Raw genomic sequence first — 22124 nt, 5'->3', positions numbered from 1 at the left:
AAAAACAGTGCTAGCTAGATTGCTCCCTCAGTGTCTCCCACTCAAGAGGGTTGGCTAGCAGACCTGCTTCTTTTTCATGGAGAGTCTTTCTAATGGGAGATATTCCAGAAGCTGGCCAATTCATCTCATGGGAGAAATGGGGGGGAACAGGTCACCATGCTGGCCATCCTTTAAAGGTGTCTGTCTCATATGAGATCAGAAGTAAGTTGTTTTCCATTTGAAAATGAAACTTTGGTGCCTAACTCACTTCCTGCTGTTTGAAAATAAGAACTGTAAATTCCAGGAGGATGTGGTGGCAGAGGGTGGGCTCTGTTCTCAGGGCAGTGGCAAGCACTTGGCCAAACTCCTTGTAACAGGGGCATATATTTTTAGGTCAAATTATAGATTTCTTGTCACGTGAATTTACTCTACTGAAGTCTTCAACTGGGGGGAAAGATGGTCCATTTAAACAATGACTCTGAGGAGTTTTTTTCAAAATAAGACATGTTCTAATGAAGTCAAATTCCTAAATGCTGAATCAGGAGCGTGGTGTAGCATGCACTTTTTCCAACACCCTTCAGATCCCTGTTTCTCAGAAAGGCAACAATATACTATAAAAGATAGAAAGTGTAATTATCATAGAAAAGTTGCTACCTAGAAAGTTTCATATGATACTTCCAGATTTGCAGATGTATATAAAAAACGGATGAAGTGTTCATTGTTTTCCTGTGTGAAATTAGTTGTTTGGTCAAAGTCTACTTCCCAATGGACAGGTATTTGCATCATAAATATCACCACAGTTGGCACCCTTGTTGGCACTCTGAGCAGACAAACCAGTGACTGAATGGGCACGATGGCTGGACTACCTTTTAGCCTGTAGAGGAGGTGTCATCCAGTTAGCACTTGTCACGTCACTGCCCACCAGCAGTGCAAGAAAGCTTTCCCTGCTATACCTGCTCTGTGGATAAGTAGAGGATTTCAGTCCTAAGGATTTTCATTCCTGGACCTTTCACCAGCATTAAATTTACATTGGGTGGAGGATGGGGGGTGGGGAGGTGGAAATATTTGAAACCCATGACTTACATTTTAGAAATAGAGATTTGGGATTCTTGTACACAACTAGCGACTTCTAATGCTCCTTCCAAATTGCCACTATTCCCAGACTTCTCTAATGTGTAAATGGTTTTCAGAGGCAAGATACAAATGTTATCTGAAGCAGTCCATCTCTGGTGTCAAGTGCATGTGTTTTAAGATAGCATATAAAATCTGAGTCTAAAAATTGCATTCAAGAATATCACAGTTTCAAAGCTATTCAGCGAGAAACAGCTTCCTTAAGATACATATATTTACATAGCAGGTAAGTAGCCATGATAAATGTAATACCACACAATATATATTTACAGGTGACAAATTCACTAATCTAAATTAACTCACTTATCCAAGATTTCTGATTACTGTTTGAGTTTCTGGTTTATAGTGCACCCTGTTGTAAAATTAGACATTTTATATACAGTATTCATCTTCAAAGTTCTATATGAACGTTGTAGTCTTATAATAACCTTCTGAGTTACCTATATTAACCCCATTGTACAGATAACATGAGGCAGAGAGACGTTAAAAGATTGAAGGTATGTAGCAAATTGTCAAACCTTTAGAGTTCTTGGTTCCCGCTCTTCTGTTTAGAGCATCAGATCATGCTTCTCTCTACCTTTTCATTTGCCCATCGTGTTACGAGTTTTTACAGGGAGAGCCCCTCTTATAAAGGAACTTTGCAATATGAGTAGAACTAAAAACTTAAAACAACTGTTGTCTTCAGTTGGTGTCAAATTGCAAGTTGTTGCAGTAATTTTAATCCTTTAAATTGTCTTTACTTCATGAAATCCAATATCAGAAAGCAAATCTGTGACTGACAAATTTATGTAACAGCTCTAGAATAATTCAATTACAATAACTTGTGGACTTGTTTTGATCTTACTGTATTCACGTTCTTCTGAGCCTTGGTTGCCATATCATATTGTTCTGCCTCCTAGATTGGTTCTGTTTTCCCTTCAGGAAGTTCATAGTGTGGTTGGTCAAGCAATAACACTAAAGAAAAAGTTTCAGAGTAGCAGCCGTGTTAGTCTGTATCTGCAAAAAGAAAAGGAGTACTTGTGGCACCTTAGAGACTAACAAATTTATTTGAGCATAAGCTTTCATGAGCCAAAGTTCACTTCATCGGATGCATGCATCAGATGAAGTGAGCTGTAGCTCATGAAAGCTTATGCTCAAATAAATGTGTTAATCTCTAAGGTGCCACAAATACTCCTTTTCTTTTTACTAAGGAAAAAGATATTTATGTATCTTAGTTTACAATACTGTATTCTATATATTGTAACAAGTTGAAATATCCAAAATTTTGAAGGATTTTCATATCAATCCTGAATTAAAGATTACGTAGTCTGAGCTCTGCTACTCTTTTTATATTAAACTGTCCATGCTCTCAAAGGCATTAATGTCTGAAATTTTTCTTGTTCTTCATTTTGGACAGCAAACCAGTGGGCTTCTTTGTTTTGGTTTGGGTTTTTTTGGTCTGTCAGTTCTACGGGTTAAGACCAACAAGAGCTGTAACTTCTGTTTTGAAGAGTAGGCAATAGGCCAGGATGTCAGGGCTATGTATCCTTTCTCATTTGAATCCATAGAAGTGTTCAAGGCTGACACAACTATTGCTGAACATATGGGGCATGAAGCAGGGCACACTAAAATCTGTGGGAGTTGGCTGTAGACTTCTGTGGGCATTGGATCAGGTTCATAGTGATTGTTTGCTTTGCTCCTACACTGTCAGGTTAAATAAAACACATATATGATTGGTTTCAGAGTAGCAGCCGTGTTAGTCTGTATTTGCAAAAAGAAAAGGAGTACTTGTGGCACCTTAGAGACTAACAAATTTATTTGAGCATAAGCTTTCGTGAGCTACAGCTCACTTCATCGAATGCATTTGATGAAGTGAGCTGTAGCTCATGAAAGCTTGTTCTCAAATAAATTTGTTAGTCTCTAAGGTGCCACAAGTACTCCTTTTCTTTTTACATATATGATTACCTTACAAAGTACTTAGCAATACAGGGATTAAGAAAGGTACTCTGAGACTCAGTGAGTTAAGGTGTATAGTTTACAGAGAAATCATGTAAGTATTGTTGGTTTTGAATAACTGCAAATTATATCTGTCATGATGGAAAAAAAATTTAGTAATTTGACCAGATTTTTTTTTTTTAACTTAAACCCTCACAACATTTTATGGGCTCTTCTTGCTACAACTAAGAGCACTCTGACCAAGCAGCATAGAAGTATTCTGAATTAAAACCACCTTTAATAACAGAAATATTTAATTAAAATAAAAACTCCCGGTGTTGCATTTGATTATATGTAATGAGTGAGCAATAAATATTTCAGTTCTGAGCTCTGTAAATTAATTTGTTAAATGGCCACTTGTGAACAGGTTTGGCCTCTTCTTTGAACTAAATCATTGGGCCTCACTCACCCTTGATTAGAGCCTCTTTGTGGGAAAAGGATGTAAATGAGAAACTAAACTACTGTGGAACTGGAAATTTTCACAGAAAATTATTTGCACAGATTTTATATATGAAATTCTGAAGCCTTTCAGTGAAAATATTTGGACTTGAGAAGAGGTGGGATTGCTGCTTGGCATGCAGCATTTCTGCTATCTACCACAGGGGGTGGCACGAATGCCATGCTTAGAAGTGCAATGTTCATGCTACCTATCAACAGAAATATCACTCTCCTCAATGGTGGCAGGTGGTGGCAATGGCAATTCTGAGATGCTGCAATGCTTATTCCAGGTTCCTTCAATTCTTCTTTATCTTCCCCCTCCTGGAGGCTGCAGCAGGAGGAATACGGGGAGAGAAGCCAAATACCTGCTATTCAGCCAAAGGATCACTACACCATTCAGAAGAAAGGAGGTGACCATAACGTTATGGAGAAGGATGCCTTCTGGTTAAGGCACTGGAGTAAGACTTGAGGTCTGGGTTTAGTTCTTGGCTTTGCCACAGGCTCCCTTTGTGACTTTGGCTAGGTCACCATGGCCTCTCTGGCCTAGATCCATAAGGTGCCTAGGAAATCACAGGAACAACACTGTGATCCACGAAGCCCGAGTTAGGTGCCTAGACTCCCTATACAGTGAATGGGCTTTAGAATGTGATCCACAAAAGCCAGCATTCTATGTGGGGACATACCTAAACAAGCCCAGGAGAGATGGCAACTAAAGGAGTATGTCTTGCCTCCTGCCCCTCTCAAGGAGGTAGGCACCTAACTCCAGGCTGCAGGGAGGTGCATCTCTCTGCTTGTGATCCACAGTTGGGAACCTTCTCCGGGAGTCAGGCAGCGTAAGTGCCTAAGTTGTTTCTTGTGAGAATGAGTTAGGTGCCTGCCTAACTCCACACAAAATAGCAGGAGGAGGTCGCAGTGGTGGTGCCCACCTTATAATCTTTAGTTCAGTGGTTAGAACACTCATTCGGGATGTGGGAGACCCTGTTCAAATCCTCTCTCTTGGGAGAGTGCTCTAACCACTGAGATGCACTGAGTGCTCTAACCACTGAGATGTTCTGAAGAGGGGCTCCCTCAATCTTTCCTGTTTAAAGTTTTTGCACACTGTATAAATAATTAGTCATTGGAGCAGGGGGCTGGGCCTTGGGTCTCCCACATCCCATGTGGGAGCTATGACCACTGAACTATAGAGTCACTCAAACACTCTCTCCGGCCCAGTGACTCTCATTATTTATACACAGTGGAACACCCAACAGGAGAGACTGAGAGCACCCCACAGTAGAATATCCCAGGGGTTCTCAAACTTCATTGTACCACAATCCCCTTCTGACAACAAAAATTACTTCACAATCCCAGGAGGGAGGACCAAAGCCTGAGCCCCACTGCCCTGGGTGGAGGCGCCAAAGCTGAAGCTCAAGAGCTTCAGCCCCAGGCAGGGGGCCTATAACTTGAGCCCTGCCGACCAGGGCTGAAGCCCTCGGGCCCCAGCAAGTCTAAGCCAGTCCTGGTGACCACATTCAAAGGGGGTCCCAACCCACCTTTGGGTCCCGACCCACAGTTTTTGAGAACTGCTGGAATATCCCAGAGCTAAATGGCTAGAATACTTTCCTGAGAGGTAGGATTCAAATAGGGGTCTCCCTTCTTCCCGAGTGGCAGGGGAAGTGAACTTGGGTCTCTCAGGGTATGTCTACACTGCAGTAAAAAACCTGTGGCACAGAGTCTGAGAGCCAGGGTCAGCTGACTCGGGCTCAGGCTCTGGGACTGAAAATAGCAATGTAGACTTCAGGCTCAGTCTGGGCCCAGGGCTCTGAGACCCATCCCCTTCCTGGGGTCTCATATCATAGAATCATAGAATCATAGAATCATAGAATATCAGGGTTGGAAGGGACCCCAGAAGGTCATCTAGTCCAACCCCCTGCTCAAAGCAGGACCAAGTCCCAGTTAAATCATCCCAGCTAGGGCTTTGTCAAGCCTGACCTTAAAAACCTCTAAGGAAGGAGATTCTACCACCTCCCTAGGTAACGCATTCCAGTGTTTCACCACCCTCTTAGTGAAAAAGTTTTTCCTAATATCCAATCTAAACCTCCCCCATTGCAACTTGAGACCATTACTCCTCGTTCTGTCATCTGCTACCATTGAGAACAGTCTAGAGCCATCCTCTTTGAAACCCCCTTTCAGGTAGTGAAATTCTCAAATTCTCAAATATCTCAAATTCCAGCCTGAAGCTGAAAATCTGCAGTGCAGTTTTAGAGCCCTGCAGCCCAAGTCCTGCAAGCCTAGGCCAGTTGTGATCGTACCCTGAGTTTTTTTTATTGCAGTTTAGGTATATCCTCACATGCCAAATGAGTGCTCTAACCACTGTGCTAAAAGTTATAAGGTGGAGTATTGTTGCCACCATCACCACCACCTCCTTTCAGATTTTGAATGAGACCTTATCTGATAAGTGGTCTCTAAGTACATCTACTGGACTGGGCCCTGCACCCTTGTTAGGAGGGAAAATGCTGATCTTCCCCTGGTTTGTATAAAACTCTGGATGCCTTGACACCTAGAGTGAGGCTGCAGTGTGTGTGCATAGAGGCAGAAACCATCTGGGATGAGGGACATTTACTCTGAAAATATAGGTGCTTGGGTGAATTTAGGCACTAACAGGGTTTGGTGGGAGTTCTGTGGATTGCAGTGGAGCCTGAAACTGGGACTTGTGTGCCTATGTACCTTTGTGGATCTGAGCCTCTGTGCCTATATTCATCTGTAAAACAGGAATAATAAAGCGTCCTTTGTCCTGTCTATTCATACTGTAAGTTTTTCAGGGAAGGACTGTCTCTCTCAATGTGTAACATCTAGCAAAATGGGGCCCCAATTGGTTGAGGCGATCATGACAGAAATAATAATTCATCCCTCCTCATCTCTCAGGAGCAAGGATGTTCCCTTAGGGACATTAAGTTCATTAAGTCTGGAGGGCAGTTGATAATTGAAATGAAACTCTGCTTCAGAACAGCAGGTGATGTCCTGGGAACCACTTGCACCCAAGATACACAGAGAGGAGGTAAGGATAGCATATAGATAGCCGAATGTGAAATGTTCTCCAGAATCAACTCATGAGTCTTCGTTTCACCTGGACTGCTGTCCAGTGACTGGCCAATTAGGTGCATCAACTGTCCTAACTCTTCCTTCTGTTTTCCATGCTCCCCATGGATAGTCATTTACTTGATCTTCCTTCTCCTGTTCCCTTGGGATGTACGGGTTTTCATCTTTGCTTTTTATTTAATTTCAGGTGAAGATACTGAGAGACTGTTTATTTAAATATCTTCTCATGGAAGAGCTATTTCTAACCTACAGTTGCATTGTTTTAGTTTTGGGGATATGTCCACAAGAATAAACAGTTCAAGGTGGAAGTGCTTCTGAATTTTGAACATCTGTAGATATCTAGCATTTATAGTGCTTTTATCCATAGGCATAAAAACCTTTTACAGTAAATGGTGAGATCTATTAATTGCAACGTTAAGATTGCACAGTTTAATTTTTTTAAAGCAGGAAATATAAAAGCTGAGGTTCCTATGCAATAATAAATATGCAGCATTGTCTGTGTGATTCTATTGTTAATTTTATAGCTTACTTATATTTCTGTTAAATGTATACCATAGAATATACAGGGTGAGCAAAATGGCCACTATAACATTATATAATTTTGTGGGTTGGCATTTAATTTCCTTGTTTCTTCTTAAAGAAAAATGAGAAGAGAAAAACACAAAATTCTCTCTGCGGAATAATGTCAGTATTTAAATGGCCCCCATTGGGCTCTGGACATTACAGCTCATTGAAGCAAGCAGGATGAAGAAGGGGTGAACTAATACCAGTGCTTCACAGGAGGCCGTTTTTCAGTTAACAAGGCAGTGGTGTATCAGTTTAGCTTGCAATGGCTCTATTTTCACAACAGAAAATTAGAAATGTAATTTTATTAAAATGAAAGCTTAGAATTTGCTGAATGCAGACCAAACTAAAACTGAGATCAGTAACCTTTTTATTGCTTCCCCCTTCCTCTCAAAACTGCCTGTGATTTTTCTACTAATGATAGAGCAGTGGAGTTTCATTTTTGACTTTTTCTGTACATCTTTCCTCTGTGACAGGCACTTTTTTGTACAGACAGCCTCGCCAGCAATCCTTAAGCCTAGAATGTGGCACACATAAGATGTTGCAGGGAGCAAGACCTCTAGGCTCTGCTAAAATCTCAGAATACCACTGAACATGCTCTAAAGTGATTTTTTTTCTCATAACTTTTATTTATTTTAACATTTTCCCTTTGAACATAGCAAAGGCTTTACTCCACATTGTGGACTATCCAACTCAAAGTTTAGGTGTATTTATCTGTGGTTGCAGTGTCAGAATAGTAGAGGTAAAAAGAAAACAGGATAGATAACATACATTCTCCTGTTCTGAATTATACAAGTGACTCCTGAGATGTTTCCAGAGATGACCTCTTTGAGCTGAGACCAAGCATGGAAAGTTTCATTCCCCAAGGGATTTCCTTCCCCTCCTCCCCCAGAAATGTATGAGCATCTGAAGCTATCAGGACTGTTACAGTGGAAACCATTTTGCACCCTTAACTATAGTTTTGCTACTGGGGAAAGCTAGAATTCATGTTAACTGCTATGGTCTTGTACATAACACATTCAGTGTTAGATTTTACTGTATGACATCACATAATATATTAGTGCAGGCCGTGTCGTACTACTTACTCTTTTTTTCCCCTAATAAATTGAGGATCCCACTGCTCTATATTTTCTTTTTACCCAGTTGAGACTCCAGTTTATGGGGTTTTGAACCTTCGGAGGGGAACCAAGTTAGTCCTCCTCATCTTATTTAAACTTTTGCTCATTTGTGTGGCTAGCCCTTTCTGATTGGTTTATTTTCTGGATATCATATCTTTATATGGGTGAACAATTCTAGCTTGGCTTTTTTGTGCAAATGAATTGTTTGGGATCTGACTGTCCCTATGCATTTAATATTTTCAGTATGTCTCCCTTTGTTTTGACAGCCTGAGGAAGAGCTTGATCCTGAAGAGAGGGACAGCTTCCTCCAACAGCTTTACAAGTTTATGGAAGACAGAGGTACTTCATTGCTTAACTTATTATCTCTTGTGTACCAACCCATTTAATGTGTTGTATTATGGTATCACCCTTGCATCAGGGAAACATGTATATTACAATAACTATCCTGATACAGATGAAAATATTTGTAACCATTTTCAAATGGGGCAAGTCTTCTTTTGTCAGATGCTTATCAGCGTAACACACAGAGTAAAAGCAAACCCTGCCTAATTGATGTTTGGTTTTCTGTTGTTGTTTGGTGTGTTGGATTTTTTCAGACAGTTCTTGATGGGCCAGTACCAAAGTATCTCTGAAATAGCCTCTGAGCTGGTGTCCCTCTATGGCAGTCTGATTTGGAGGATAAAAACACTTTGAGACTTGTCCCTGGGTTGTGGAACTTTCAGTCACCAGAAATCTGGAAATGTGCCATTTTTAAGTGTTGTTGCAAGGCTATCCTAATCACGCACATACATTCTACTAGTAGTGGAGCAACAGTGACATTGACCTGGAAAACAACCTAAGCGATCCAACTTGGCTCAATAGTTAGAATAAGGAAGGGAGTAGATTTGCTACTTTTCTCGACAGAATTAGATAGTCTGTTATATACATGACACTTAGATGCTTATAATGGCAAAGAATACATTGGAAGTGCTGCAGATACCTTTATACATAGTACAGTGCTTTGCCCTCCTCCCAGTTTCACCTTCCTTACAACCGCATATCTCAGTGGCTTATGCAATACTAGTTTTCCAATTTTGGGGAGGCAATCAGTTTGAACACCCTGAGCTTTTCTAAAGACACTGAAGCCAAAAAAATAGGTTATCCTTTCAGCAAATAACATATTGTGCCCACATATTTTACGCTCTGAAATGGCTGTCTTTTTAAATATAAAAAGTTTGCAGACTTGTTTTGATCAATAGTAAAATTGAAAAAAATGTACAAATAAGACTGGACTTTCTTTAGATACTTTTGTTAAAAATTAGCAGCTGTTTTACACAGGGCAAAAAATATCTTTTAAAATTTTCTGTAAGCACTGTATGTACTAAAAACTGCTATTTGACCAATTTGTAGATCCCCAAATTGCCAGGCTCCAAAACGATTCCATAGCAGTGGTGACATTACAGCATAGTATAGCAAAGCACGTGTAGTTATATCTGGATTTAAAAGGACTGGGGTTGAGAGGAGTAAGTTTAGAATCAGTTACATGCTGAATACCTTCTCTGCCCTTTGGTGAACCAGGGAAGAGTGCATAAAAGTTCATAAAATGTTACAATAATCTGACCATAAATGTTGATAGAAAAACATAAAAAGGGAAACAGACTATATTAGTTCAAACAAAATGGTTTCACAATCTTTCAGTATAATTAAAAAAATATGACAGGTCACCATTTTAAGTAGGCTGGTCTTCTCTTTAATAAGATATTTTCCAATCCACAGAGGCTTAATGGAGTAGTACCTAGCCTGTTCAGTCTTGCCACTTGCCTATCACAAATATATCAGTGGGTCATGTATTTGTTATGGCAGGCTTTTCTGGAGTCCATCCAGCATCACATTGAAGGCCATGCCATATGGAATTAGCACTCGAGGAGGGAGGGGAGAGAGAAAAAATAAGGAGGGGCTTCAGAGAAAAGTGTCATGTGAAAGCAACACTAGCTTCTTTATAATGTGATTCTTCTACTTCTGTTGCTGTCCTTTCTCTTCTTCCTTCATTGAGGAGTGTCACCCGGCCTCAAGTGCAGTTAATCCAGGAAACAGGGAGAGACTGTGTAGGCGGCCGTGGGACAGGGGGAAAACAAGGAAAGTAACAGAGCAGTAAAAGTAAAGACTCGGTCCTGAGACAAACCGATATTGCTTAAAGACAGTTATTCATGGAAAACTTCTCTACCTTGGCAGGGAAGAGCAGCAACTTCATCAATTTTCAGCCCTTACCCCTGTTTGTTTCTGGCCTCCTCTTTCACAATTAATAGCTACTCGTTTCCTACTTGATTCCCAACTCTTAGTTTAGTTTCATACTCTCTCTCTACACAAATATTTTTCTGTCTTGCCACCTTTTCCACTATTTCACATTCTGACCCTTTAATTTAATTTTCTACTCCATGTCCCCTTCACCCAAACATTTGATGATCTTCTCTTTATTGACTCCCACCCCCTACCATTTACCAGGCTTTCCCTTAACAATTCTGATAGGCTGCCCTTCCAAGTTTTGGCTTCCCTTCTATGTTTTCCCTGCTGTTTGGGTAAGGGCAGTCAATCAGATCGGGTTTTCCTGAGAGATTTGAGAAGGGTGAGAAAACCTGTGTAGTTTGCAGACCAATGATGCCAAACATTATAATAATCCACCTAGAAATCAACCAGATGTTGACACCAAAGCTGAGTATGACCATTGGTTGGGAGCAACTGACTTGGGATACCTTTTTATGGATAAAAATATTATTAAAGACACTAATTTGAAAAATGTACCAGCAATCAAGTGTGTGCTATAGGATGGAAGAGAAGTTTGCTCATCTGCAAGGCAACTTTATTTATTTGTATTCTTATGTTAATTAGGTACTCCTATCAATAAACCTCCTGTTCTGGGCTACAAGGATCTTAACCTCTTCAAACTTTTTAGACTTGTGTATCAACAGGGTGGGTGTGACAATGTAAGTGTCAAATTTTTCTTAAGCAAAATATCTATTCATATTCTTGATAATTATGGTTACAGTTCTAGTGTCACAGTAAATTTTGTTCTTAATTTTCCTGGTTAACGAATAAAACTTACTTTTTCCAGATTGACAGCGGTGCTGTATGGAAGCAAATTTATATGGACCTTGGCATTCCTATTTTGAACTCAGCTGCTTCCTACAATGTAAAAACTGCTTATAGAAAGTAAGTTGTATCTTATTAGGTGATTGAATGAATTCATGGTTTTATAAATATGGAAAATCTTAAAAGTGGCATGAACACTTTATTTTGGTGGCTCAGGAGTTGATATTAGTAGACAAGTAAGTATTCCACATTCTCTTGTTATGTTGCTACATTAATTTTGCCAGATTTTAAGAAATTCTTGAAAACAAGGGCCGGAGTTCTGCAGTGACAGTGGTGCTTGGCATCCTCCACTTCCATTAACTACAAAGGAGAGTAGAAGACTGCTGGGCACCATGTAGGATCTTGCAGTTACAGTTTCTTAGAACAGTGCTTGTTTTAGAGCAGGAAATCTCCATTGTTGGCATGTGGGATTACTGTTTTGGAATATAGCAATAAAACTGCTGTACAATCAGTTTGCAACTTATGCTTAACACCATGGACAGCCTCTGTCCTCAGATGCGCACACATTCTACTTCCATTGAGATCTGTGATAGCTGCATGCTATGGGCAGAGCTTTGCATTTATTTGCTCCAGACTTTTAAACTTTCTGTAGAATGTAGCTAGAAATAAGTGTGTTGCAGAAGGTATCAGAGGGGTAGCCGTGTTAGTCTGGGTCTGTAAAAGCAGCAAAGAATCCTGTGGCATCTTATAGACTAACAGATGTACTGGAGCATAAGCTTTCGTGGGTGAATACCCACTTCTTCAGATGCCTGTGTGTTGCAGAAGTAATCTTACAAACATCAGTGCAGAAATTTTGGTTATATCTTTATCATCTACAGATCTGTGGTTTTCAGACACACTTTGTTAGCTATAAGAGTAGGAGAAGTGGTGATGACCACTTGAGTTAAGGCTGTATAAGCTTTTTCATTCTAACCCCTGATTTTCAGTTGTATTTTCATTTATGATTCTTACATCTTCAGGATTAAATATGTTTCAGGCTCACTTTCTAAGTAAAGTGGACTTTTTTTCCCTGAAAGATTGAGCAAATATAATTCAGCATTTTGAGCTCTGCATGTGGGAAGCAGGGGGAATGTTTTGCCCAATTCTGAAGAACTTAATTTTTTTGTTTAAGAAAACAATCAGAACAATTGAGCACTGAGTTTGTGTGGTTGACATCAGTATCAGGAATTGCTTAAATTAAAGTTACACATGCAACATTAACTCTCACCGTTGTGCATTTGCAGTACAAAAATCTTTAATGACATGGTTGCATTTTGTTTCTCAAATACAGTATGTCATATGTTTTCTAAGCCTTAGATTAATGTGTATTATCTCTTTTTTACAGTTGTTTATGCCAGACAGCTCATTAAAATTTGCAGGCATATATAGGCCACCTAAATTTTGCAGCTAAACTAGCTTAGTGGTTAACTATCATTCTCTGACTTGAACCTAATAAAAGTTGGTGCTTGTTGAATAGCAGGTGACTAAGGGTCTCATCCTACTTGTTAAAGTAAATGAAAATGAAAATATTCAGATTGTCTTCAATGGGAACTGAGCTGGGTACTAATTTAAGATGCATATTTTACAGAGAAAATTATTTAGCATGCAAAGATTAGTAAAGCTGTGATAGACCATTATGACATTGAAAACGCTCTAACAATATAAGAATGGAAAAAAATATTGCAAGGTGATTCTAAGATTGTAGAAGCAATTGTGTGTTTGAGAAACTGTATAGCATGATATGCTCTTGACTGTCATGAATGCTTAAGCAAATGGGACAGAATTAAAGCTGTGCACACGCAATGTTAAACTTAGTCATTCAGATATGACTGCTTAATCATGCTACCTCAAAATCTCTTAACATAGGGTTGAGGTTTTTAATGTTTGGTTTGGGGTTTTGGGGATTGGTTGTTTGTTTCCCTCCTGCCCCCTCCCCCACCCCAGGAGTTAGTGCTCTTCTCTTGCACTTCTGCGAGCAAGAAAATAAAGAATTTTTTTGCAGTTCAGTGAAATAAAAATCAGATATGCAACGGTAAAAATGTAATGAAACTCTGTTTGCATATATAGGTATCTTTATGGTTTTGAAGAATACTGCCGCTCTGCAAACATTCAGTTTAGGACCATCCATCATAATGAACCAAAAGTGGTAAAAGACATTCAGAAACAAGAAGAACCAATGGAGGAAAGTGTAAAAGAGGAACAAGAAATGCTTCCAGCAGAAGTAAAAAATGAAGTAGAAGAAAATGATTCCAGCAGCGAAAGTGAAAAAGAGGAAATAGAATTAAGATCCCCGAGAGTAAGTAGTCTAATTTGAGGGGTTTTTTACGTATGTGCTCAATAGAACTGGGTGTCCTTAATAGTTTACCGATATGAGATTTCCCTAGAGGATTGGCTGTACATGGGAATTGCCATACTTGTACAAAACACAGGAGCCCGCATGCTGAACAACACAGACTTCCATTCACATATCGAGACAATGCTCCACTGATTACAGTGGCTTCCCATTGAATATAGTCCATTTTAAGTTCTCTCTTGATGGTCAAAACCCTCCAGGAGATTGACCAAGCTACCTGAGATCATCTTTAGACAAAGGAAATGCAATAGATCTAATCTACCTAGGTTTCAATAATGCATTTGATTCAGGTCCACATGGGAAATTATTAGTTAAATTGGAGAAGATGGGGATAAAGAATTAGTTAAAGGGGAGACTACAATGGGTCATACTGAAAGGTGAACTGTCAGGCTGGAGGTAGTTACTAGTGCAGTTCCTCAGGGCTTAGTTTTGGGACCAAACTTATTTAACATTTTTATTACTGACCGTGGCACAAAAAGTGGGAATGTGCTAATAAAATTTGCAGATGATACAAAGTTGGGAGGTATTTTCAATACTCAGAAGGACCGGAATATCATACAAGATGATCTTGATGACCTTGAATACTGGAGTAATAGAAATGGGATGAAATTTAATAGTGCAAGGTCATACACATGGGGACTAACAAAAAGAACTTTTGCTACAAGCTGAGTACTTATCAGTTGGAAATGACAGAGGAGGAGAAAGACCTGGGTATATTGGCTGATCACAGGATGATGATGAGCCACTAATGTGATACGGCCATGAAAAGGCTAATGCAGTCCTAGGATGCATCAGGCGAGGTATTTCCAGTAGAGAAAAAGAAGTGTTAATTACCATTATACAAGGCACAGGTGAAACCTCATATGGAATACTGTATGCAGTTCTGGTCTCCCATGTTTAAGAAAGATGAATTCAAACTGGAACAGGTGCAGAGAAGGGCTCCTAGGATATTTGAAGGAATGGAAAACCTACCTTATGAGAGGAGCCTCAAAGAGTTTGGCTTGTTTAGCCTAACCAAAAGAAGGCTGAGGGGAAACATGATTGCTCTCTTTAAAAAACATGAGAAGGATAAATGCCAGGGAGAGAGAGGAGTTATTTCAGTTAAGTGCCAATGTGGACACAAGAACAAATGGATATAAACTGGCCATCCACAAGTTTAGGCTTGGAATTAGATGAAGGTTTCTAACCAGCAGAGGAGTGAAGTTCTGGAGCAGCCTTTCAAATGGAGTAGTGGGTCAAAAAAACTAACTGACTTCAAGACTGAGCTTGATAAGTTTATGGAGGGGATGGTATGATGAGATTGCCTACAGTGGCATTTAGCTGATCTGGGATTGCTAGCAGCAAATATCTCCTCCAATGGCTGGTGATGGGTCACTAGCTGGGGAGGGCTCTGAGTTACTACAGACAGTTTTTTCCCAAATGTCTGGCTGGTGGGTCTTTCCCTCATGCTCAGGGTCTAACTGATCGCTATATTTGGGGTTGGGAAGGAATTTTGCCCTGGTCAGATTTGCTGAGACCCTGGGGGGTTTTCATCTTCCTTTGCAGTGTGCGGCACGGGTCACTTGCAAGTTTAATTTAGTGTAGATGGTGGATTCTCTGTAACTTGAAGTCTTTACATCGTGATTTGAGGATTTCAGTAACTCAGCCAAAGGTTAAGGGTCTATTACAGGAGTGGGTGGGTGAGGTTCTGTGCCCTGCAATGTGCACGAGGTCAGACTAGATGATTGTGATGGTCCCTTCTGACTCAGACTTTGTTTCCCTGCACAACCATGACTTTCATCAACAGCTGTGTTCCACCAGAACTGTAAGACTATCACCAAATGGGGTAGACTTGTGAATACAGAGGAGAATTTTCACAGGAGCTGGACCTAGATTATGGAACTTCCTCCTGCAAGAGATAAGAATGAGCAGACAACTCACAGCTTTAAGTACCCCATTTCTTTGACCTAGTGTTCTCATGATGACTCTCTCTTTAAAAAATAAAAATAAAAATTTTCAGCCTTTCAACTCATTCACATATACAGAGAGGGGAATGGTGGAATAGTGAGGTTTTTTTTTGTCTTTATTTTTATTTTTTTATTTTGAGTATTGCTTGGCTGCTGTGGTGGTGAGGGCCATATCAGCAGGTACATAGATATATCAGTGACCCATCTAATTCAATGTTCAATCAAAAGTAGATGTTGTCAGTAGCTACCAGTGTGGTGCTGTGCTCTTGTTCGATGATAACAGTCAGCTGCATGTGTGTTCCCTCTGTGTGCTGCCCCAGCTCTGCGCAGATAGCTAACACAGCAGATCCCGAGAGAACCCCCAAAAACCACAGACTCTAGTAAGGTACGAAGGAACCCGAGCCAGGTTTATTGTCAAACGAAGCACAGTAATAGTTCCCTACGGGGCATACTACGAATTTGTGCTCCCTGGCAATGGACACAGCTCAGTCAGTGGTGGGACACTCCACTGCCCCCTAGGCTGGACAGATATGTGAGCTCCAGGACCTACTTTTATACCGTTGCAGGACAGATTACTCATCATAGTTCAAACGAATTTATCCATCATGTTGTCCTTTTGACCCTGTCTTTAAGACGCACCTGCCTGTTCCTTGTTATCTCTGTGGAGAGTTCTGATGCCGTCTTGGCGCAAGTTCCTCTCATTAGCACATATGTGTGTGTGCACGTGCTTCTAACAACCTTTTCTTGCCAACTTCTGTGAGTGGGACCTGCCTCTGGCTCACAGCCCAACTTTGCTTAACACTGCCTGGAAGTACTTTGGTTCAGGCTTCAGGCCTCAGACTGGGCCTCTGATACAAGAGTTTGTTTCAGGGCCTCCTCTTACTACAGTAGAGTATAAGAAAATACGTAAAAGAATTTTTCTTTCATTCGAACAAGAAATTAACTGGCTCAATTCTCTAGATTAACTGGCTAGAACTCTGGCTGGTTCTGTTAAGGAAGTTACTATGTCATTGATTAAAACTAGCACACTGAAAGGCGAAAAAAGTTACTTCTGGCAATTATCAAAGAAGAAAGAATGTTTCCAGTTAAAATAGTTAATAATGCACATTTAGTATCACTTATCCTTGTGATGCAAGATAGTTTCCATATAACATCAGAAGTTTGTTTCCTATTCAAGTTTTTTGTTGACTAGATCCTGTCAAGGTATTAAATGATTGATAGAAAGGCTCTTAGTAAATGAAAATAAAAATACTGTGAGCATATGCTTACTGGAAATGCTGCTTAAAATGCTCTAACTGTATTGAATCAATAGTTTTAAAAGATGTGGCTTCTACAATAATATAAATATACAGTGTTTAGCTTTAGACAAGCACTGAAAATATAAAAAGATAATACAGACCAATAACCTATGATTATCTCTAACTTGATCACCTTCCAGCATGCTGCAAAAGCTATTTTTATTTGACAGGGTTTTTGGGGAAGGTTGTGCACCAGGAGAGAAGAGGGAGAGGAAGGGTTTTTTTTATGCTGCTTTGACTTATTGGATGACAAAGTTAACCTGTTAACATAGCCAACCAGCGGCATTAAATAATACGTAGGTAATGTTATCTGTATGTGACTATGTAATGCTTCCAGGTGGTTGCCATTATGTTGCTATACGTTTAATTATTAGGGCACCTAATGGGTTTTGATTGTTGTTTGAATAATAAATATATACTAACAGAAGGATTTATATTCGGAGTACAAAAATGTGACGCTACCAAAAAGAGCACCTACGCCGCTTAATAATAAACAATAATCCCATAACAGTTAAGGCCCCCTTCCCCAAAACTCACCAGCTATCCCCACTGCTTTTCTTTACCCCTTTGGAAATTCCAGCAGTCTTGCAGCATGCTCTGAAAGCTAACAAATCTAGAGAGACAAGGTCTCTGTAATAGTAATACAGGTGAGGTAATATCTGTTATTGGACCAACTTATGTTCATGAGCGAGACAAGCATTCAAATTTACATAAAGCTCTTCATCAGGCCCAGACCTGTAGTAGAGATCTGTGTAAGCTCAAAAGCTTGTGTCTCTCACCAATAGAAGTTGGTCCAGTAACAGATATTACATCACCCACTTTGTCCCTCTAATATCTTGGGACTAACACGGCTACAACCACACTGCATACAAATCTGGGTCCTGTCAGACCAAGGAGAGCAATTTCCAGAGTTGAGGATCTCTCATAGAAAATACCTTGTGAGCATCTCTGTCCCTTTTAAACCATGGGACTGACAACTCAAGTACTTACCACAACTGCCGTAGTCAGCTAGGGAGGGTGATATTTCATGTGTTCAGGGATTACAGGCCTTTTCAATCTAAACAAATTCCTTTAAAATGCACCTGGAAGCTAATGAAAAGCTAGAACTCTGATATTGGAATCCCATAATTGTAAACAGAATGGTGATTCTGTTGATACCAAACAATGTTTTAAATTTATAAATATGTGATAACTCTCAAATGCAAAACTTCACATTGGCCTCCAGTCTGTCTTCTGTACAAGAAAAATAAAAATACTTCAGTGCACAGCATGCACTGCATAACCTCCCCTGCCCTGAACATGACTATGCTTGTTTAACAGATTGCATTTCTGTCTTAGGGACGGAGGAGACTTGCTCGCGATACAATAACTACTAAAAAAGAAACTGAAGAGGATAAAATGCAGGACAAATTAAAAGATAACAACAAAGAAAATAAAGATGTAGAGGAAACACTTGAGAATGCAGAGAAGAAAGAAAATGAGACACCACTCGGGAGAAAGAACACACCAAAGCAAAAAGAGAAGAAAATGAAAAAACAAGAGGAATCTGATAAAGAATCTGATGAAGAGGAAGAGAGAAGGCCAGAGAGGTACATATTAACTTACATCTGCTCTTTAAGAGAATGGCTGTGTGGTGGTACAGTGGCACTCTGTATAAGCTGAGTACAAGGGAGGTTTAGGATTCCATTCCAGGAGATCAGGTGTGAATCAGGTCCATGATTTTCACACACACACGTACCCCCCATTACAATTTGCCCCTCCATGTGCATCTCCAAAATAGCAGCGGCCTGCTGTACCTGAGGGAGGATTCGTCCCTGGGAGATAGCAGGTAGTATTTCTACTGTCATCTTCCTCCAAGGCTTCAGTCAGGGAGGGCAGCATTCTAGTTTTGGGGGCCATACAGGAGTTTCTCTTGAGGATGCTTCCCAGGAAAAGTATTGAATCGGTGCATCCCTGGATGCTCTAGCTCTGTTCTCATCCCAGCCCCACTTCTGCGATGCTTTAGCCAAGAGTGTCACCACCCTCCTCAGTTGCACACAATATTCTCTGCTGTACCACTTCTCTGGATGGACTTCTGTCACTGCAGGCTTGGATTATATTGGTATTTGTGCACAATAATACAAGCAAGCGCCAGCCCTAGGATTGGCTAGGTGTTGTGTTAGGTGTTGTACAACCATGTAGTGATAAATGGTTTTCTACACTCTGTCTTGTCTATTTATATTGTATGATTTGAGGTAGAAAGTGGATGAAACATATAAGCAAAGTGGCTCATGATGATTGGCAAATGTCCACCTTGTGCTAGTTTCTATTTTTATTTAAATGTATTTTAGATGCCAAGGAGGGGATGAATTAATAAGCAAAGGAGAAAGGAAGGGAAAGGGGGTTAAAAATGAAAAGGGGAGATGGATTGAAGAGGCAGGGAAGGAGAGAGAGCAACATGGAGGGCAAGGAGAGAGTGGCAGGCAACAGAACAATGTGGAAGAATGAGGAGATGTTGTAGTAAAGAGCCAACTAGTAGAAAATAGCATCCATAGTACAAACTGAGTGGCAGAATTGGTTTAAATCACTGCTGTCCAGGGGTTGTGAAAACATGCTAGGCCTCTCTCTTCCCACCCTGCTAGTTCTGACTACCCCCCGCTCCATTCAGGGATTGGTTTTGCTTGTTGTGACATAATTCACTTGTGCACTTGGGGCACAAGCTGAGAGTGAATCAAGCCTGATGACTTTTTGTTTCAAACAACTGGAGAATGTATTGACTGTATCATCTCCATATCATTTCCATATGAGGAGAGATTAATAAGACTGGGACTTTTCAGCTTGGAAAAGAGATGACTATGGGGGGATATGATGGAGGTCTATAAAATCATTACTGGAGTGGAGAAAATAAATAAGGAAGTGTTATTTACTCCTCTTAACACAAGAACTAGGGGTCATCCAATGATATTAATAGGCAGCAGGTTTAAAACAAACAAACAAGAAGTATTTCTTCACACAAATCACAATCAACCTGTTGAACTCTTTGCCAGAGGATGTTGTGAAGGCCTAGACTATATAACAGAGTTTAAAAAAGAACTAGATAAGTTCCTGGAGGATAGGTCAATAGTTATTAACCAGGATTGGCAGCGATGGTGTCAATAGCCTCTGTTTGCCAGAAGCTGGGAATGAGTGACAGGGAATGGGACCACTGTTCTCTTCATTCCCTCTGAAGCACCTGGCATTGGCCACTGTTGGAAGACAGGATACTGGGCTAAATGGACCTTTGGTCTGACCCAGTATGGCCATTCTGATCTCATTTTGATGCACTCGTGGAAAAAACAGTGACTTCAAAGAAGGCTGCGCTTTCAGTCAAAAGAAAGATCCTGTAGAATAACACAGCAAGCAAAAATTCCATTAAAACATAGATACAGCGTGGGTGTACAGTAGGTTGCATAGGTGTATTACATACATTTACGGTCTCTTAGTCATTTTTCTTGTAAGTACTAGATGCCTTGGCCATCGTCTTTCCTTTTAGTGTAAACTGTTATTGCTGTAAGATAGATCATCTCTTACTATAACCTAACATTTATCTTTTGTAAAGAGCAAACTGTGCATTTTCTGTCTATTTTGTCTACTTTTAGTTCTAGGTTTTGCTTCTATTCCAAATAATTTGTTTAAAAGGCCATGTAAGTATGTAGATCAGATGAGACATTGGTTATTGAAAAGACATTTTTCAGGCACCTAGTCCCTATAATGGATCTTTCCTTAAGTTAAATGGTAGATATAGTTTAAAAAAGAGGCTGTTAAGAATTTTTATCATGGTTAAAGGCATTTATTGTAACCTTGTGTTTACCACTATTTGCTTCAGTGGAACTGATTAGATATCCACAAAAGAGCCATTACATTGATAGTGCAAACATTTCAGATAACTTGAAAGCAAATTGTGAAAGGTGGAAAAATTTAAAATAGCACATCAGAAGCAAATATTAAGAATTAAAGTTAGTATCTCCTTGTTCAGCACCTCCTGTTTCATTTGAGCCTCAAAGCAGTGAGTTAATGTAATATATTTTGTCCATCTTCTTTCTGTGATCTCCATATGTTTCAGATGATAAACATTAAAGCTTTCAGATAGTTTTGCACATCATAAATCGTGTTAAAATGTTATTTGTGAATAAATCGGAATTCATCATTTTTAACACTTCTAGCTTGTGCAAAACAGAGTGGAGGTGTATGACTTGAATAAGCTATGATCAATCCCTTTTTTTATACATGAATCAAGGAACTCCCAAGTACAAACTTTTTTCTCTTCTCCTGCTGATTAGAAAGGGAATATTTTAACTAAGGTTTGGAAATTTTAGGTCTGATATTAATTAAATAATCAATGGGCATTATAAATATACCTTGCTACAGGGAGGAAATTGAAAACAAAGGAGAATCAGAAGGGGAGGAAGATGAGGAGGACACAGAGCCCTGTCTAACGGGAACCAAAGTGAAAGTAAAATATGGACGTGGAAAAACTCAGAAAATTTATGAAGCCAGTATTAAAAGCACAGAAATTGATGATGGAGAGGTTTTATATTTAGTACATTACTATGGCTGGAATGTAAGGTAAGAAGGAGAAATTACCGTTCATTTTAGTTTACTAAAAAAAATGTAAGGTTTCAGAGTAGCAGCCGTGTTAGTCTGTATTCGCAAAAAGAAAAGGAGTACTTGTGGCACCTTAGATAAATTTGTTAGTCTCTAAAGTGCCACAAGTACTCCTTTTTCTTTTTTTAAAAAATGTAGTATTCAGAGATTTTTTTGCTTTTTAAGAGAAAATGTCATCAAAGGGGGAAGAGTAATGGGTCTCTTGGCCCTGCAGTGAATTAGTATTGCACAATAGGGTCAGATTCTGCTAAAACTTTTTTTCATGCGAGTACCTTCACTCACATATGAGTAATCCTATTGAAGCCAATGGAATTATGCATGTGTGTAAGTGTTTGCAGGATTTTGGTCCATCTCATCATAAAACTGTGAGTAGTACTGTTGGAGTTCTTGTGGGAATAAATCTGATGCCTGGTGGTAATTGTCAGCAGGATCGGACCTTTGGCGAATATAGTGAGCTATGATAGTGACTTTTAAATTACTCTGGCCTTTTAAGAAAGTGGTGTTGTGCTTCCAGATG

The 22124-nt window shown here is 39.8% G+C and overlaps 1 protein-coding gene across 7 annotated transcripts in view; it reads left to right on the top strand.

Moving 5' to 3' along the window:
* Nucleotides 1–22124, top strand: part of ARID4A (AT-rich interaction domain 4A) — a 68814-nt gene that overhangs the window by 32645 nt on the left and 14045 nt on the right. For 6 of the 7 annotated variants that reach the window (XM_038405988.2, XM_043516586.1, XM_038405993.2 and 3 more), the window contains exons 12-17: nt 8549–8621; nt 11148–11242; nt 11371–11468; nt 13455–13683; nt 18323–18573; nt 21371–21568. In XM_038405988.2, coding sequence (XP_038261916.1) covers nt 8549–8621; nt 11148–11242; nt 11371–11468; nt 13455–13683; nt 18323–18573; nt 21371–21568 — 944 coding nt within the window. The remainder of the gene's footprint in view (nt 1–8548; nt 8622–11147; nt 11243–11370; nt 11469–13454; nt 13684–18322; nt 18574–21370; nt 21569–22124) is intronic. The other variant, XM_038405996.2, reaches the window with a different exon arrangement.

The sequence above is a fragment of the Dermochelys coriacea genome, chromosome 6 (genome assembly GCF_009764565.3).
Source record: "Dermochelys coriacea isolate rDerCor1 chromosome 6, rDerCor1.pri.v4, whole genome shotgun sequence".
Classification (NCBI taxonomy): Eukaryota; Metazoa; Chordata; order Testudines; family Dermochelyidae; genus Dermochelys; species Dermochelys coriacea.
The sequence above is the reverse complement of the archived record's forward strand: the minus strand, read 5'-3'. Positions and strand labels throughout refer to the sequence as shown.